The 19,702-nt window shown below is 41.3% G+C and overlaps 1 protein-coding gene across 8 annotated transcripts in view; it reads right to left on the reverse strand.

Moving 5' to 3' along the window:
* LRRFIP2 (LRR binding FLII interacting protein 2) overlaps nucleotides 1–19,702 on the reverse strand; it is a 97,403-nt gene that overhangs the window by 5,736 nt on the left and 71,965 nt on the right. For 4 of the 8 annotated variants that reach the window (XM_079712929.1, XM_079712928.1, XM_079712927.1 and 1 more), the window contains 5 exons: nucleotides 19,368–19,460; nucleotides 16,707–16,799; nucleotides 5,760–5,861; nucleotides 5,349–5,481; nucleotides 3,348–3,397 (listed from right to left, as the gene is read on the reverse strand). In XM_079712929.1, coding sequence (XP_079569055.1) covers nucleotides 3,348–3,397; nucleotides 5,349–5,481; nucleotides 5,760–5,861; nucleotides 16,707–16,799; nucleotides 19,368–19,460 — 471 coding nt within the window. The remainder of the gene's footprint in view (nucleotides 1–3,347; nucleotides 3,398–5,348; nucleotides 5,482–5,759; nucleotides 5,862–16,706; nucleotides 16,800–19,367; nucleotides 19,461–19,702) is intronic. The other 4 variants (XM_079712931.1, XM_079712930.1, XM_079712933.1 and 1 more) reach the window with 2 other exon arrangements.

Genomic DNA, 19,702 nt, shown 5'->3' on the forward strand with positions numbered 1-19,702 from the left:
GTTCCCAATAAGACACCCAGCCACATCAAGCTTCACAGAAACTTGGACGAGCCCTACCCACAAGCTTAGAGCTGCCCACCAGCATTTTAGTCCTCTACTTTTAAACTGAAGACCAACTAAATATACATAAAAGAACATCTGGAAGGAAACAAACTATGCAGATAGAAAAAAAGAATCAGGAAGCAAACCAACCAGCCTATCAATACCCTCTGAGATAAGTGAAAATATCTGCATCCTTGAAATGACTGCAGAAATAGAAACTCAATAAAAATGAGAAGATAAAGTTGAGAATATCTTTTAGAAAGCAGAACAAATGAGACGAAAAGGGATGGAAAAACAGGAGAGAAACAATAAGAATATCTGTCCCGAGGTCTAATCCCCCTCACCACCCCCAAATCAGAAATCGAAGTGTTTCTCCAAATGCCTACAACTCTTATCATCAGAGATCCAGGAAGGAGCACAAATCAGAGCAAGTCTGCCCTCTCCTACAGGGGGCCACCTCCAGACCAAGACCAAGCATCCCCGCGCCTCCTGCGTCCTTCATCATCAGGGGTCAAAGGTGAGTCTGCGTGCTCAGAGTTCCAGGTGGCTTCCCTGCTGTCCTCGGCTCCATCCACAGGGGTCAAAGGGAAAGCTCAGCACTCGGACCAGGTCTGCCCCTCCCCTGATGGAGAAAGGGTGAGCTGGGCACTGGGACTAAATCTGTGCTTCCCAGACAACTCTGCCCTTTCAACCACGACATCACTATCTGCCTCGGGTCAACCAGGACTAATCTCATCATCCCCATCATTCCTATTCAATGTCCACCTCGAAAAGGCTTGTCCTCCCTTTTCCTGCACTCCTTCCCAAAAGGCCCGGTGCAAGCCCTACTCTGTCTTCATCTCCTCACCTTTCCCAAAGCCTGATACTCTTGCACTGCACCCTCTGGACTATCCTCCCCCCTCTCTGTGCATCCCCATTACCCCATCCGTGCTCTAATAGAGACCTGCCCTCCCCTGAGGGGCCTGCTTCCTCTGCAGCCTGGCTGTCCTTTCAGCCCTCCTCTCACTGAGCCTGAGAATGGATCAGGTTTCTTCTTGCGTTCCTTGCTGTTACAAACTCTTCTCCCTTTAGCCTCCCTGAATTCCTAATGCAGTTCCTAATCGCATCGCTTCAGATTATAAGTACTAACCCCCCCCTCATCATTGCCATCTCCCCACTCTTTCGTCACCATTTTAGCTCCTAACTCACATGCTCTCCATGCTACTCCTGCCTTAATTGTTGGCAAATTCAAAATACATCTAAGTAGGATCTCTCCTACAACGGATCTCTAGTTTCTGGAGCAAGGATCTTGCCACCTATCCCACCTTGCCCTCAGCCTCTCGCTCCCACCGTCATATACTAGATCTCACCACTAGACAACAGCAGTCCCTACTGAATTCAGTTCCATGTATCTTCTCTCTAACCACTACTCTTGATCTTTCCAGCTCATTCTCTCTGGACCCAACTCCAAAAATCCTTCAACCCCACTGGCACCTATAGTCCACTGTTTTCCATCTTCTCTCTGCTGTGCCTTGATGTCTTCCTGGATTTCCCTCAAACCTCCTTACCCAGTTTAATCTCCATGTCCATCATCATCACTCTCGCACAAGCCCTCACTTCCTCTGCCCTATTATGCTCACCTGGTAAAATCTCTCTACCCACTCCATGCCTATACCTATGCAGCTACATGTGCCTGGAGAAGCACACACAATAAATGCATTCACGCAAAACTCCAAACCACATCACTGAAATCTCAGAACCCTAGGGAGAAAGGAGAGTATGGTACAAGCTGCCGGAGAGGGAAAAACGGGTCACAGACAAAAGATCAAAAATCAAAATGTCCTTGAAATTCTCAATAGCCGTGCAGGAGGCCAGAAGACAATGAAGCAATTTATTTAAAAAAAAAAAAAAGTTCTGAAGAACCTAGGGGCAGGACAGGAATAAAGATGCAGATGTAGAGAATGGATCTGAGGACACTGGGAGGGGGAAGGGTAAGCTGGGATGAAGTGAGAGAGTAGCACTGACATATATACACTACCAAATGTAAAATAGATAGCTAGTGGGAAGCAGCCGCATAGCACAGGGAGATCAGCTCGGTGCTTTGTGACCACCTAGAGGGGTGGGATAGGGAGGATGGGAGGGAGACACAAGAGGGAGGAGATATGGGGATATATGTATATGTATAGCTGATTCACTTTGTTATAAAGCAGAAACTAACACACCATTGTAAAGCAGTTATACTCCAATAAAGAAGTTAAAAAAAAAAGAATGAAAATGATTACTATGAGGAATTCTATACCCCCATCAAACTGTTAATCAAGTAAGAGGACAAAATGGAGACATTTCAGTCCTGCAAAGTTAAGAAAAATTTACAGCCCCAAAACTCTTTCCTCAGGAAGCTACTGGGGGATGTACCAGAATAAGAGAATGGACACAGAAGGAGGGAGGCATAAGATGCTGCTCGAGCCTGGAGCACAGGCAAAGGAAACTCTAGATGATGGTGAAAGGTGGTCACGTCTCTGTCCTGGGGGAGCGAGCCTCTAAGTTCACAAGGGGTGAGTCAGATGCACCAAGAACCAAAAGAGATGGAACTGAGGGAATACTTGATGCATCTGAAAACACCAAGAGTGGACTGAAACGACTATTGGAGAGTCCGCAGCTAGATTAGTAACAAATACATAGGAAACCAAGCAAATGACAAGAAAAACCACAATACTAACTTCAGGCGAACTAAGGAGTTGTGAAGGAGATGAATCCTAGAATGCTCCATGGCTCCACTGTGAGCAGTGTTTACAGAGTCCTGATAACGTAAACAGACTGGAATCTCCCTGCTCCTTTATTAGGAGGATGTGGGGATGGAAAGTATACATGCGTGTGGTAGGGAGAGGGGATGAAGGAAAGATAAATCCTTACGTCCCATAGAGGGATGTCAACAGAGCAGCCTTAAACAAAACAATCACGAAGCAACATAAGCATGTTATATAGAAGCATACAAGGGCGGTGCACACAAGAATCAGCTAAAGGAACCAAACGGGATGGTCGGGGCTGGAGGCGGGGAGAGGGCAGGGCAGGGCACTTCTGTCTTCAGAACAGGCTTTTAGAACTATTTGACTCCTTAAACTTCGTGTCCTGTAATTTTTTTTTTAAAAGAACAGGAGACAACAAAGATGAATTATCTTTTTATCCTTCAACCCTTACTTGAGTAGTGATGTTTGAAACAAGCACATTTCTTTCTAGTGTACATTTTAGTTTGCTAACATTTTACCATATGATTTAGTCAGTTACAATTAACATCCCCTTCCAATGAGAAGAACACCTTTCTTTACCTGTGATAGTAGCTCTTCCTTTTCTCCAGCAAGTTTTCGTAGCCTTACATCTAAAACAAATGAAAATTTTGTAATGTTGTAGTATATAAACAATTTAAAATAATTCTTCAAATTCACAAACAGCAAACATTATCTGATAAATAGTTCATAGCTCTGAATATCAAGACATGAAGGCTTTAATGGTGAAAGGAAAAGTACTTAATTATTCAACACATATTTCCACACAACTGATATTTATCAGGGCACTAAATAAAACATTTGCTCCCAAGAGCAGTGATTTTCCATCTGACGACAAAATGAAGTACAAAGATCATTTCCTTGTTTCAAAAATTTGCAAGTTTTACCAGTAGACAGACAACTCGAAGCCAAGGGTACTCCCACAGGCTCTTAAGCCCTTAGCAGGAGAAAACAAACTATGGGAGAGCAGGCAGGGGCTAAGAATGGGCCTGAGAGGGGTGCTGGAGCAAAGAAAACAGAGGGGCACAATGATGGAAGGAGGAGAGGCCCACAGAGCTCGCCAGGGGAGGGAAGGGGACCAACTGTAAGGTGTGGGCCGTCAAGAGCCATCTGAGGGGCCTCCCTGGTGGCGCAGTGGTTCAGAGTCTGCCTGCTAATGCGGGGGACACGGGTTCGAGCCCTGGTCTGGGAGGATCCCACATGCTGCGGAGCAACTAGGCCCGTGAGCCACAACTGCTGAGCCTGCGCGTCTGGAGCCTGTGCTCCGCGGCAGGAGAGGCCGCGATAGTGAGAGGCCCGCGCACTGCAATGAAGAGTGGCCCCCGCTTGCCGCAACTAGAGAAAGCCCTCGCACAGAAACGAAGACCCGACACAGCAAAAATAAATAAATTAATTAATAAACTCCTACCCTCAACATCTAAAAAAAAAAAAAAAGCCATCTGAGCCTTGGTAGTAGGATTGCTAGGGCTCGCTCCTGGCCTGAGGGGAGGGCTGCTTCTTCCCAACATGCATTAAAATAGGCCCCTTGGACACCTACAGGTGAGTTTTTTACAAAAGCACCTGACACCCAGCCAGCACTCCCCACAATCCACCAAGGTCATGGCCAAATGTTTCGGCACCTCCCATCAGGCAGAGAAAACCATGTGAGCTGCCCGTGGCTGTACACTCAGTCTATTCCCCATGGCAGCTCTCACTCACCTTGCCAGCATCCTCTGCTTTATCAAAGTTCTCGACAGTTACACTTCCAGAATTCTGTACGTTAGAGAATGTGCCCTTAAAACGTTTTTTTGGCTGCCCTCCCCCCTTTATATTATAGTATATCTATTCTTCTAGGAAACCTACATATATATGAAAATAAGACAAAGAAGGAAAAAAGATCATTTTTATAAATATAAAAGTGAGCTGATGATATAGTATCTACTTGTGCCATTCTTCTTCTCTAGAATAGGAATCTTAGTGGAGGCAATAGATGGGCATCTGAGTGGTTTCCTGAGACAGGTGTCATTAGGTTCTCAAGGGGTCAAATTTAAGAGGCTTAGCCCTTAAGAGGCTCAGAAGCCCTGCTCTGGAATAACACTCCTCTGATATCTTCTTGGTTGTCTGTTTGTTGCCTTAAGAAATGTAGTGGCAAAGAGCTACAGAATCCTGGCATGAGTAGCAGAACAGAAAACCAGATGCTCCAGGAAGAAGAAACTTACATGTACTCTGGAAGCTGCTGACCAGCCCACTGGTTCCCCCGGACGGATGTGCTGGATTATCTCTTTGCAGAAGGTTGTATTTAAGTGAAAAAGCAACATGTATACACCCACAGTGCTTCCAACCAGGGGCCTTACAGTTACACTTACTGCCTGTCAATCACCCCAATGCTGGTTTCCCAAGGTCAAGGATGTCTGAAAACAGTGTGCCCAGATTTCTTCCCGTTAGGGATCTAGATAAGGCTCAGACAGCCCTGATGTGTTTTTCTTTTCCAAGAGAGGATGTGAACAAGCTGGAAGTCCAAGAGGACGGCATTAATCCAAGTCAATACAGTGGCCGGTGTCTTACCCAGTGGCCCTTCTCCCGCCGACTCCAAGACCTGAGCGGCTTCCTGAGACACAACAGTGATGGCTCCGACTACTGGCTCCTGGTGGACGTCACCGTTGGGAGTGCCATCGGGGATGATGACTAAGCCATGTTTCTGCGGAGAGGAAGAAACCCACCATGACAAAAAACGGCCCCCAACGAAGGAGGACACGGTAGTGAGGCAACTGACCCTGCGACAACACATGCCTGCCACGGGAACACCTGGTCAGCACTAGCTACACGGAATCTAGCTCTGCAGAGACAGGACTCACACCTACCAAATCTGGGCTGAGGAGTGAACACTGTGCTTTGTATTCAGGCTGGAAAGAGGACAGGACGGAAGGCAGGAGGAACAAAGCAGTGAGGGCCTGGCGCGCGGGGGAGCTCACGTACCTCTCCCGTCTCCACTGCTGCCTTCAGCTCGGCCAGCTCCTCTCTGAGCGAGTCCCGCTCACTCCTAAGGCAGCCAATGTATTCTTTCTGTTTCTCTAGGGCCTGGTTTAGACAGGGTAGCAAGAGAAAGAATGGCACAGAAAAAGAGCAAGTGAAAGGTAGCAGAGAAGTACCTAATTCAAATTCAAAAAAGATAAAGGCATAGGAGACAAGGAAGCATTAAAAGCTTTGGAAACAAGCAGTTAGACATGGGAGGAAATACACAGTTATACGGGTATCTCCAGAAGAAAGTTTTAATAGTAAGTGGTTAATCGTGCATAAATTTGGCAAAACATGCTTATCACATCAGGCAAGAAAACAAATCTTTCTTTTTCAGTCAAGAAAAGGAAGTGAAGACAGTAGTAATACTAAAATAAAGTCTTCCTTACAAACCTCCTAAGTACGTTCGTTTGGTAGACCAAAAAACCCATGTTTCATGTTAAACTAAAGTACATTCGAGAATATACTTGATTTTTAAAAAAATAAAAATTAGTTCTGGAGGAAAACAACAGTATATATACAAGGTATTTTAATTAAATACTGGCCGTAGTAATTGTTCTCCAAGTAGTATGGTAAAATATTCCTCAGATACCGCTTAATTAAAAATAGCTAATCTCCCCCCCAAAATTCTCAAGGATCTGTTTTTGTTAATTTAATTAACAAAATAATAACTAAGGGTTATTTGGTTTTCTGATATACCTTCAAAATGTGAAAAACGAAAATAAAATACGGACAAAATAAATACAGCCTACCTATGGCAGGTAGCAGAATATGGGTTTGGAAACAGGACGTTGAGTCCTGGAACCTATTAACTGACCTATGCCTCAGTTTCCTGACTGGAAAAGGGGATAATAACAGCAGCATCCTATGGGCACAGGCTGAAAGGAGTACTCAGTGTCAAGCACCCTGCCTGCAGTGTGTAAGATGCAAGCAAGGCTCAGGAAAAGCCAGACTGGGTTCCATTTTTCCCACCATTGCCTAAATCTCACACTGTCAGAGCTCAGGACAGCAGTGCAGAAGCAGGAACACACGTTTGGTCAACAATGACATATTGTTACTCTATGTAATAAAATACCCCATACTTCAGCACCCACCCAGGATAAGCAGTCTGTGCAGGTATCTGACAGCTGGGCTATGTGAAAAAGCCTTTCTCTGCACATTTGTTCCTATATTTAATGTTTTCTTCCAGCATTCCCATTAATCCAAGAAGTTAAACTACAATGGGTAACTTTCCTCTTGGTTTACAGAGTTTAGAAGTGGGCTAACTGCTTAGTTACTGACTGCTATATAGCTGGACAACTTTTTAAATCATTATAATCCTATTTTCCAACCAATAAGTAAATAATGGATGATAGCAACTGCCATTTGTGTAGCTCCAGGTGTTAAATATACATATAATTTCTCATATATTTTTAATTTAATTTCTCCCTTATATACCCTGTACTTTCCTTATGCCCATTTCACAGATCAGAAAACTGAGGTTCAGAGAGGCTACATTTTTACCCAAAGTCACAGTAACTGGTAAAGCCAGAAAATGAATCCAGTTCTTTTTGGTTCCAAAGCCCTTGCATACTCTTTATCGTCACCCCATGAAGGCCACAATTATGTTCCCTTATTGTCATCCCAGATAGTACTGGAAAAGTAGTTCACAGGGCAAGTCCTATTCCTTACCTGTCCAAACTGCAACATGAACATCTAACTTCCTTTCAACAATTTACATTCATAAGATGTGTCTAGAGTCTGTATGTAATTTAACAATCTGCGTTTCTAGCACCATAAGGCATTAACTCTACCACTCCAAGCTAATATTAACACTCCATTACATTACTAGCAAGTGTAACGTTAGGACAACAAAGCCCAAGCAATATTCTCCCATCTACTGACAGCCACTCTCATCGCTGCTGCGTTGGCTATTTTGGGTTATGGTATCTGTGTGCATAGTCGTGCCATGCGTCACCACACGTAACTTGGTCAGCAACCACTGTCACAACATGCTCTGTAGAAACACCCCTGGAGATAAAAGACCCGTTAGGAACAGACCAATTTGAAACTCAGAATTCTAGCAAATGCTAGTACATGCCATTTGTTCCTCTTCCCAATCTCATAGCAGATTTTATCTTTACTTTTGGACTTTTAAATTTCATCTTCCCATAATTATGGATGGGAAAATAAAATACATCCTGCAAATCCTTCCATTTCACCACAAAGTTTGAAGACTACTGAAGTACCTTATAATTGGACCAAATGTATTCACACTGGATCTGAAATCCTCTGTATTACCTGACCATATAATCACTACCCTTGTGTTTGTATTCCATAACTGTTCCTACAGATTTTTTTTTGAGGGTAAAAAGTACATGCTTGTGGAGATCTAAATAATTCTTTACCCCTGACCTAACCTCAAATTCTAGTGTCAAGAAGCCTAAAGGCTGAACTTTTGGACAACAGGTTATAATTACATACAGGCACAAATATCTTTAGTCAGAATGGGAGTGAGCCTTGTGCTGGGCTATAGGGATATACAAGCCCTTCATATGTACTGATTATACGCATGACCACTGGGTGCTCAGAACTACACTGGTGCTAGAGGTACAACCACTAGGATCAATGAAAGAACTAAAGAAAACTGAACTTTAATATGAGAATAATGGCCATGTTTCTTCATGGAGTTACTAAATTTAAATCTTGATAATGAAGCTAGAGACAAGTGATATATTAGGTAGTCACAGGTCATATTTAAAAATGTGTCCTTTAAAAGTCAAGGGAGGACCACCTCACACGCATTAGGATGGCTACTATCAAAAAAAAAAAAGAAAGAAAGAAAGAAAAAAAGAGGAAACAAGTGTTGTCAAGGATGTAGAGAAATTTGAACCCTTGTACAATGCTGGTGGAAAGATAAAATGGTGCAGCTGCTATGGAACACGGTATGGCTGTTCTTCAAAAAATTAAACACAGGCTCCCCCCCACAAGAGGACCTCCCTCTAAGGAAGGTCGCCCTGAGTGGCAAGATGGCCTCCTAGTTCCAGACCTCTTCCCATCAGCTTAGCAACTCCAGAGGATTTTCACTGGTCCAGACTGGGTCACGTGCCTACCCCTGAACCAATGACACAGTCAGGAATGCAGTGCCCTGATTGGCCAAGTCCCCCTCCCCCATCAAGTTCAAGAGTGTGGTGCTGCAAGGAAAATGTGAGTCCCTGATCAGAAGAGAGATTCCAGGGCTTCCTCTTTCCAAGCCCCTGTTCTGTGTCTTGCAGCTGTGCCTGCCTTCAGAAAACCCAAGTTGAGGCGATTTAGCTGAAAGCTGGGAATATGGTGGTCAGACACAGAACAAAGCACTCTTGAGTCTTAGCCCATGCTGGGGGGGTTGCTTGTTGCTGCATAACTGCCCCTCCCCAGCAACCTGGTCACACACTCCCACTCCTTGAAGTGTCCTCAAATTTGACTCTGTTCCTGGCAACCCCCAGCTTAGGACAGAATCCATAAATGTCAGCTGCCATCATTATTCTATCATATACTCAGTTAAAAAAAATTAAACATAGAATTACCATATAATGTAGCAATTCCCCTCCTGGGTACATACCCAAAAGAAATCACCAAGAGAGTTTTGCAAACCCATGTTCATGGCAGCATTACTCACAATAGCAAAAAGGTGGAAGCAACCAAGTGTCCAGATGAATGGATAAACAAAATGTGGTACAAGCATACATTGGAATATTATTCATTCTTAAAAAGGAAGGACTTCTGACACATGCTACAACATGTCTGAACCATGAGGATATATGCTAAGTGAAATAAGCTAGTCACAAAAAGACAAATACTGTATGATTCCACTTTATGAGGTACCAAGAGTAGTCAGATTCATAGAAATGAAAGTGGAAGGCTGGCTGCCAGGGGCTGTAGGAGGAGGAATTGGGGAGTTGCTATTTAAAGGGCAGTTTCAGTTCTGCAAGATACAAAGGTTTCTATGGATGGATGATGGTGACGTAGCACAATGATGTCAATGGACTTAATACCACCAAACTCTACACAAATTTAAATGGTCAATTTTCTGTTATTTTTTTATACTTTACCACAATTTAAAAAATTTCTTTTAAGTCAAAGGAGGGACAAACTACTGATGCATGAAACAACCTGGATGAATCTTAAGGGGAATTATTCTGAGTGAAAACATGTAACTCCAAAGGGCTGCATACTGTATGATCCCATCTATATAACATTCTTAAGATGACAAAATTATAGCAATGGAGAACAGATTAGCAGTTGCCAGCACCTGGGATGGTGAAGGGGAGGCAGTAGATATGGCTATAAAAGGACGACAGGAGGGACCCTGTATGGTGATGAAAAGGTTCTGCACCTTGATTATATCAAGGTCAATACACTGGTTGTACTATAGCTTTACAAGATGTTACATTTTGGGAAAACTGGGAAAAGGGCATACAAGATCTCTGTATTATTTCTTACAATTGCATGTGAATCTACAATGACCTCAAACATTTTTAAAAAGTTTAATTAAAAAAAAAAAAGTCAAGTAGATAGCCTCATACACCAGAGGGCAGACAGCAGAAGAGAGAAGAACTACAATCCTGCAGCCTGTGGAACAAAAACCACATTCACAGAAGGAGACACAAGATGAAAAGGCAGAGGGCCATGTACCAGATGAAGGAACAAGACAAAACCCCAGAAAAACAACTAAATGAAGTGGAGATCAGCAACCTTTCAGAAAAAGAATTCAGAATAATGATAGTGAAGATGATCCAGGACCTCGGAAAAAGGGTGGAGGCAAAGATCGAGAAGATGCAAAAATGTTTAACTAAGACCTAGAAGAATTAAAGAACAAACAAACAGAGATGAGCAATACAATAACTGAAATGAAGACTACACTAGAAGGAATCAATAGCAGAATAACTGAGGCAGAAGAACGGATAAGTGACCTGGAAGGCAGATGGTGGAATTTACTGCCATGGGACAGAATGAAGAAAAAAGAATGAAAAGAAATGAAGACAGCCTAAGAGACCTCTGGGACAACATTAAATGCAGCAACATTCGCATTATAGGGGTCCCAGAAGGAGAAGAGAGAGAGAAAGGACCAGAGAAAATATGTGAAGAGATTATAGTTGAAAACTTCCCTAACATGGGAAAGGAAATAGCCACCCAAGTCCAGGAAGCGCAGAGCGTCCCATACAGGATAAACCCAAGGAGAAACACGCCGACACACACAGTAATCAAATTGGTAAGAATTAAAGACAAAGAAAAATTATTGAAAGCAGCAAGGGAAAAATGACAAATAACATACAAGGGAACTCCCATAAGGTTAACAGCTGATTTCTTAGCAGAAACTCTACAAGCCAGAAGGGAGTGGCATGATATACTTAAAGTGATGAAAGGGAAGAACCTACAACCAAGATTACTCTACCCGGCAAGGATCTCATTCAGATTCGATGGAAAAATCAAAAGCTTTACAGACAAGCAAAAGCTAAGAGAATTCAGCACCACCAAACCAGCTCTACAACAAATGCTAAAGGAATTTCTCTAAGTGGGAAACACGAGAGAAGAAAAAGACCTACAAAAACAAACCCAAAACAATTAAGAAAATGGTCATAGGAACATACATGTTGATAACAACCTTAAATGTGAATGGATTAAATGCTCCAACCAAAAGACACAGGCTTGCTGAATGGATACAAAAACAAGACCCATATATATGCTGTCTACAAGAGACCCACTTCAGATCTAGGGACACCTAAGACTGAAAGTGAGGGGATGGTAAAAGATACTCCATGCAAATGGAAATCAAAAGAAAGCTGGAGTAGCAATACACATATCAGATAAAATAGACTTTAAAATAAAGAATGTTACAAGAAACAAGGAAGGACACTACCTAGTGATCAAGGTATCAATCCAAGAAGAAGATATAACAATCATAAATATATATGCACCCAACATAGGAGCACCTCAATACACAAGGCAACTGCTAACAGCTACAAAAGAGGAAATCGACCGTAGCACAATAATACTGGGGGACTTTAACACCTCACTTACACCAATGGACAGATCATCCAAAATGAAAATTAATAAGGACATACAAGCTTTAAATGACACAACAGACCAGATAGATTTGATTAATATTTATAAGAATTTCATCCAAAAACAGATTACACTTTCTTCTCAAGTGCGCAGAGAACATTCTCCAGGATAGATCACATCTTGGGTCACAAATCAAGCCTCAGTAAATTTAAGAAAATTGAAATCATATCAAGCATCTTTTCTGACCACAACGCTATGAGATTAGAAATGAATTACAGGGAAAAAAAAGTAAAAAACACAAACACATGGAGGCTAAACAATACGTTACTAAATAACCAAGAGATCACTGAAGAAATCAAACAGGAAATCAAAAAATACCTAGAGACAAATGACAATGAAAACACGACGATCCAAAACCTATGGGATGCAGCAAAAGCAGTTCTAAGAGGGAAGTTTATAGCTATACAAGCCTACCTCAAGAAACAAGAAACATCTCAAATAAACGACCTAACCTTACACCTAAAGCAATTAGAGAAGGAAGAACAAACAAAACCCAAAGTTAGCAGAAGGAAAGAAATCATAAAGATCAGAGCAGAAATAAATGAAATAGAAACAAAGAAAACAATAGCAAAGATCAATAAAACTAAAAGCTGGTTCTTTGAGAAGATAAACAAAATTGATAAACCATTAGCCAGACTCATCAAGAAAAAGAGGGAGAGGACTCAAATCCATAAAATTAGAAATGAAAACGGAGAAGTTATGACACCGCAGAAATATGAAGCATCCTAAGAGACTACTACAAGTAACTCTATGCCAATAAAATGGAAAATCAGGAAGAAATGGACAAATTCTTAGAAAGGTATAACCCTCCAAGACTGAACCAGGAAGAAAAAGAAAATATGAACAGACCAATCACAAGTAATGAAATGGAAACTGTGATTAAAAATCTTCCAACAAACAAAAGTCCAGGACCAGATGGCTTCACAGGTGAATTCTATCAAACATTTAGAGAAGAGCTAACACCCATCCTTCTCAAACTCTTCCAAAAAATCACGGAGGAAGGAACACTCCCTAACTCATTCTATGAGGCCACCATCACCCTGATACCAAAACCAGACAAAGATACTACAAAAAAAGAAAATTACAGACCAATATCACTGATGAATATAGATGCAAAAATCCTCAACAAAAACTAGCAAACAGGGCTTCCCTGGTGGCGCAGTGGTTGAGAGTCCGCCTGCCGATGCAGGGGACACGGGTTCGTGCCCCGGTCTGGGAAGATCCCACATGCCGCGGAGCGGCTGGGCCTGTGCGCCATGGCCGCTGAGCCTGTGCGTCCGGAGCCTGCTCCGCAACGGGAGAGGCCACAACAGTGAGAGGCCCACGTACCGCAAAAAAAAAAAAAACAAAACAAAAAACTAGCAAACAGAATCCAACAACACATTAAAAGGATCATACACCATGATCAAGTGGGATTTATATCAGGGATGCAAGGATTCTTCAATATACAGAAATCAATCAATGTGATACACCATATTAAGAAATTGAGGAAGAAAAAGCATATGATCATCTCAATAAATGCAGAAAAAGTTTTTGACAAAATTCAACACCCATTTATGATAAAAACTCTTCAGAAAGTGGGCATAGAGGATACCTACCTCAAGATGATAAAGGCCATATACAACAAACCCACAGCAGTCATCATTCTCAATGGTGAAAAACTGAAAGCATTTCCTCTAAGATCAGGAAAAAGACAAAGATGTCCACCCTCGCCACCATTATTCAACATAGTTTTGGAAGTTCTAGCCATGGCAATCAGAGAAGATAAAGAAATAAAAGGAATACAAATTGGAAAAGAAGAAGTAAAACTGTCACTGTTTGCAGATGACATGATACTATACATAGAGAATCCTAAAGATGCCACCAGAAAACTACTAGAGCTAATCAATGAATTTGGTAAAGTTGCAGGATACAAAATTAATGCACAGAAATCTCTTGCATTCCTATACACTAATGATGAAAAATCTGAAAGAGAAATTAAGGAAACACTCCCATTTACCATTGCAACAAAAAGAATAAAATACCTAGGAATAAACCTACCTAGGGAGACAAAAGACCTGTATGCAGAAAACTATAAGACACTGATGAAAGAAATTAAAGGTGATACCAACAGATGGAGAGATATACCATGTTCTTGGATTGGAAGAATCAATACTGAAAATGACTCTACTACCCAAAGCAATCTAGAGATGCAATGCAATCCCTATCAAATTACCAATGGCATTTTTTACGGAACTAGAACAAAAAATCTTAAAATTTGTATGGAGACACAAAAGACCCCGAATAGCCAAAGCAGTCTGGAGGGAAAAAAAAGGAGCTGGAGCAATCAGACTCCCTGACTTCAGACTATACTATAAAGCTACAGTAATCAAGACAGTATGGTACTGGCACAAAAACAGAAACATAGATCAATGGAACAAGATAGAAAGCCCAGAGATAAACCCACGCACCTATGGTCAACTAATCTATGACAAAGGAGGCAAGGATATAGAGTGGAGAAAAGACAGCCTCTTCAATAAGTGGTGCTGGGAAAACTGGACAGCTACATACTCCCTAACACCATACACAAAAATAAACTCAAAATAGATTTAGAGACCTAAATGTAAGACCAGACACTATAAAACTCTTAGAGGAAAACATTGGAAGAACACACTCTTTGACATAAATCACAGCAAAATCTTTTTTGATCCACCTCCTAGAGTAATGGAAATAAAAACAAAAATAAACAAATGGGACCTAATGAAACTTCAAAGCTTTTGCACAGCAAAGGAAACCATAAACAAGATGAAAAGACAACCCTCAGAATGGGAGAAAATATTTGCAAACGAATCAATGGACAAAGGATTAATCTCCAAAATATATAAACAGCTCATGCAGCTCAATATTAAAGAAACAAACAACCCAATCCAAAAATGGGCAGAAGACCTAAATAGATATTTCTCCAAAGAAAACATACAGATGGCCAAGAAGCACATGAAAAGCAGCTCAACATCACTAATTATTAGAGAAATGCAAATCAAAACTACAATGAGGTGCCACCTCACACCAGTTAGAATGGGCATCATCAGAATATCTACAAACAATAAATGCTGGAGAGGGTGTGGAGAAAAGGGAAGCCTCTTACACTGTTGGTGGGAATGTAAACTGATACAGCCACTATGGAGAACAGTATGAAGGTTCCTTAGAAAACTAAAACTAGAATTACCATATGACCCAGCAATCCCACTACTGGGCATATACCCAGAGGAAACCATAATTCAAAAAGACACATGCACCCCAATGTTCATTGCAGCACTATTTACAATAGCCAGGACATGGAAGCAACGTAAATGCCCATCGACAGATGAATAGATAAAGAAGATGTGGTATATATATACAATGGAATATTACTCAGACATAAAAAGGAATGAAATTGGGTCATTTGTTGAGACGTGGATGGATCTAGAGACTGTCTACAGAGTGAAGTAAGTCAGAAAGGGAAAAACAAATATCATATATTAACGCGTATATGTGGAACCTAGAAAAATGGTACAGATGAACCGTTTTGCAGGGCAGAAATTGAGACACAGATGTAGAGAACAAACGTATGGACACCAAGGGGGGAAAGCGGGCGGGGGGGTGGTGGTGGTGTGATGAATTGGGAGATTGGATTGACATGTATACACTGATGTGTATAAAACTGATGACTAGTAAGAACCGGCTGTATAAAAAAATAAATAAAATAAAATTCAAAAATTCAAAAAAAAACCCAACTACAATGAGGTATCACCTCACACTGGTCAGAAGGGCCATAATCAAAAAATCTACAAACAATAAATGGTAGCTTTGTTTCTTTAAAACTGCTTGGTCTACCACACTTTAACAAGTAATTTTGTTTCCCAAGTGTCTATTGAGAGGATAGGGTCCTTGGAAGTGTGAAACGACCTGGATACCAGAATGCCCCTAACTATGGAGGGTGTGATCCGGAGGGCTTCACATCCACGCCTGTCCACCATAGGTGCTCTCAGGGATTTTGGCCAGCTTTTCCCTACCCCACCTAACCTCAGGTAGAACGGAGGCTTCCTAACTATGTCTTCAGGCCAAGGGTTTCCTTCTCTCTTTTCCCTCCACGCTGCCCTTCCCTGACAAGTTAAGCCTCTGTGGAACAGAGAGCTCATATGCCATGAGGTGTAGGTGGCTGCCAGTCAAAAGGCCACATGGGATGAACTGGCAGGGATTTTTTCAGCTCCAGTGTCCTTGGAATCTACCTGAAGGGCTTAGCAAAAAGGCACTGAAGACTTTTTCCTCATCTGGGCCCCTGCTTTGGGGAGTTGCAAGGATATGATTAGAGGTGACATCATAGTTTGGCAGCTCCAGCAAATCTTACATTCCTATCCACTTCCGTAATTAAAATGATTTTAATCTCTTCCTATTTTATTCACCAAAGAGTTATGGGATGCTAATAACTTTCCCCCCACCCCCTATCCTCTTGCTTCTTATCCAAATTCTTACAATGTAAGGATATCAAATTACCCAGAGAGTTTGAATTAAATGCCTGTGGCTATTTCTGCATAAAAAATCCTGGGGAAATAAAGAACAACTTCCTTAGAAAGTTCCTACTTGTAGGTTTTACAAGCCCAGAGTCAGCTGGAGAGAAGAGTTCTTTCCAGGCATAGGATCAGGTTTTCCCATGGAAGTTTCTGTCTTCTGCTTATTCATATTTCACTCAGTATAAATGCTCTAAAAATAGTCAAAGGACAGAATTTTAGGAATCTCTACGTTAAATTTACATTGATCTATTCCTCATCAATGAGCTTTGGGCCAAAGCCCAATTTGATCTCATACCCTAATGTTTTTATCTTTCCAAAGCAGTGTCTCCTGGAGTTCAAACACCTCTTTTGTCATGGTGTCTATTCTCTCCTGCATACGCTGATTCTCCTGCAGAGGAAGAGGGGAAGAGAAGTAATAAAAGAGCAGAAAGAAAAAGAGGACAGGGTTAGAGGGAGGAAAACAGAACAAAAATAAAGCTGATAAAGAAACTTAAGAAAAGCAGAAAGTCTGTGATCAACAGGAAAGATGGCATCCAGCGTCTTGGCGCCGTGTCGGTATGACGGAAAGCGAGGGGACTGGGGGCAGCTGCTCCAACCACAGCTATGAGGCAGCAAGCCAGCTGGGGCTTCTGTGTACACCCAGCTCCACACATGTACTCTTCTTCTCATAAGTGCCTTTCCCCCAAACACGGGACAACTTACACTTTTAGAGAGGGAAATTCAGATTTTCTTATGAACAAATGATCCTTATCACAGACAACATGCAGTAGTTTTGAACCCTATTTTTTAAAGAAGAACTAAAAAACTACAAGAGGGACATAGCTCAATCATTCTGAATTCCTGTTAGCAGAATCTATGATAGCAAGAACATCATAAATTACACATTTCACAGTTTTTAGAAAAACTAGATTTTTAGCATTTAGCAATTCTTAACTCTTCTGACTAGGCACTGATGCTCAATTTATACTCTCTTATATTTAGCAGGTTCTTTTATGCATTACTGGTAAATTATCATCTTCCACTTTCCCTACTCATACATTTCTCATCTACTTTACCACGTGGTTCTCCATTCTAAAGACCAAAAAACATTATTTTGGCAGAGTCAGGATTCTTCAGTTATAAGTAAATGTGCATATTAACATCTGAAGGATGTTAATTCTAAACATAAAAAATACTTAAAACTAAGGTTTTTAAAGTTTGTATACCCAGCACCCTGGACTTTTAAATTGGAAACCATACTGACAAATTGTAAAAATCAAGCATTAAAATAGCTCTTAAATGCAATCATCAAACTAAAAACTAGAACACTTAACCAATTCTAACATAAGTTACTGAATTTGAGAAGCAGCTCCCAAAGTAGTTTTATTATTCTTTGGAAATCATATGGGGAAAAGTACATATTTTAATTAGAAAAAGAAATAACAAGTGGCTGGCATATTGACACACACAAAAAAGAGGACAAAAAGGGAGAATTCATGTGATTTTTAACTGCCAGCAGGATACAGAGTTTGGATAATATGCTTCTTGCCATATATGGAAAAACTAAGACAACTAACTTCACATGTAATCTGATATTTTCAAAGGGTTATCTGTGTTTGCATTTAGAATTCACAAATTCTATCTGCTTTCAGCAGGCTATGTTCAATTCAATTATTCTCAAGAATGACAAAAAAAGTAACACAAATCCACAAAAAGAGTCACTTCTTTTCTTCTATTAAATGGTCTTTAAAGTCATTTATAGGGGGAGAGATCAAGTGAGGCAGGCCCATGGGGGAAGAGAAAAAGAGGGAGGGAAGGGGGGTGGTTCTAAAGGACGAGGGACAGGGCTGAGTTGAGCGTGATGCATGTGGCATCTCCAGGGTTGTCAAGAGCTGGCCTTCCTGGGACTTCCCTGGTGGTCCAGTGGTAAAGAATCCGCCTTTCAATGCAGGGGACACGGGTTTGATCCCTGGTCGGGATACTAAGATCCCACATGCCCGGGGCAACTAAGCCCACGTGCCACAACTACTGAGCCCATGCACCCTGGAGCCCGCGTGCCACAACTAGAGAGAGAAAACCCGCATGCCACAACTAGAGAGAAGCCCACGCGCCACAAAGAAGAGCCTGTGTGCCGCAGTGAAGACCTGACGCAGCCAAAAAATAAAAAATAATTTAAAAAATGAAACAGAAATAGATTATTAAAAAAAAAAAGTTGCCTTCCTGATATCACCATGGCATCAACACTAAGTTAACATTAGACATGCTTGATAACCTCACCAAGAAAGTGAGCATGACCCCTTCCCAACAAACCTCACCCCATATTTATAAAAAATGACAACCTCAAGAGGAAAACCACATTTAAAGAAAAACAGAGATGCATGCACGCTGGCAGGCATAAAAGGATGATACATGCTTTCAAAGATTTCTCGGAGGCCCACACTCCTCCTTGCCTCCTAGAATGTTGCTGTGGCCCTCAGAACTCCTCCACCCCAGGAACCTGAGTCACAGCCCCGGGCAACCTTCACCTTTTGTCTACTACCAGGAGTCTTGACACAATTTCTTCTTTTCATTTAGCCATCTCAGAAATGCACCTACCTGAGCGACGATCAAACTTCTTATTCCCCAAGAATCATGTCCCCAAATATAGCATTCACTACATTCCAAAGAATCATGGTACTCTGTAATGTTTCCTTTTGCCCATTTCTTAAGATATCTTTAGGAAACAATGTGCTTAGGAATAAAAGACAATTATAAAAGCTTCTGCTATTAAAAGGTGAAATATTTATAGGGTTCACAGTATTAATTTTTTAAGCCTGCCTTCATGTTTCATGTTTGTAAGATTTTAGGGTACAGCCAAATGTGAAGAGACAAGTTTGTTTGTGGAATTTTAACTCCCTTCCCTCCCAACACACATGCCCTCATCCAATTCGGTGCATTTTTTTCCAAAATTAAGTATTTCCACAGTTCATGTACATACCTCAATAAGCTCATCTCTTTGTCGGAGGCCTTCTTTAAGTTCATCCATCTTATGCTGTAGCACACTACACATATGTTTCTGCCTTTCTAACTCCTGTTATTAAACAAATGATACAGTTAACACAGATCATGGCACATGACAGACTGGAACATCTACAACATACCATTAAGCAGCTAAGTGTGATCTCCAGAAACACACCTGCACTGCCCATGTATTGTTAACTTAGAAAAATTCTGTATTCTTTGGAAAGGCTCAGAAAATTCTCAGTTTTCATCTCATACGATTATACATCTAGACAACCCAAACTAATCAATGGCAAAATTACTATGAACAAT

Source organism: Hyperoodon ampullatus (assembly GCF_949752795.1).
Source record: "Hyperoodon ampullatus genome assembly, chromosome: 10".
NCBI lineage: Eukaryota > Metazoa > Chordata > Mammalia > Artiodactyla > Ziphiidae > Hyperoodon > Hyperoodon ampullatus.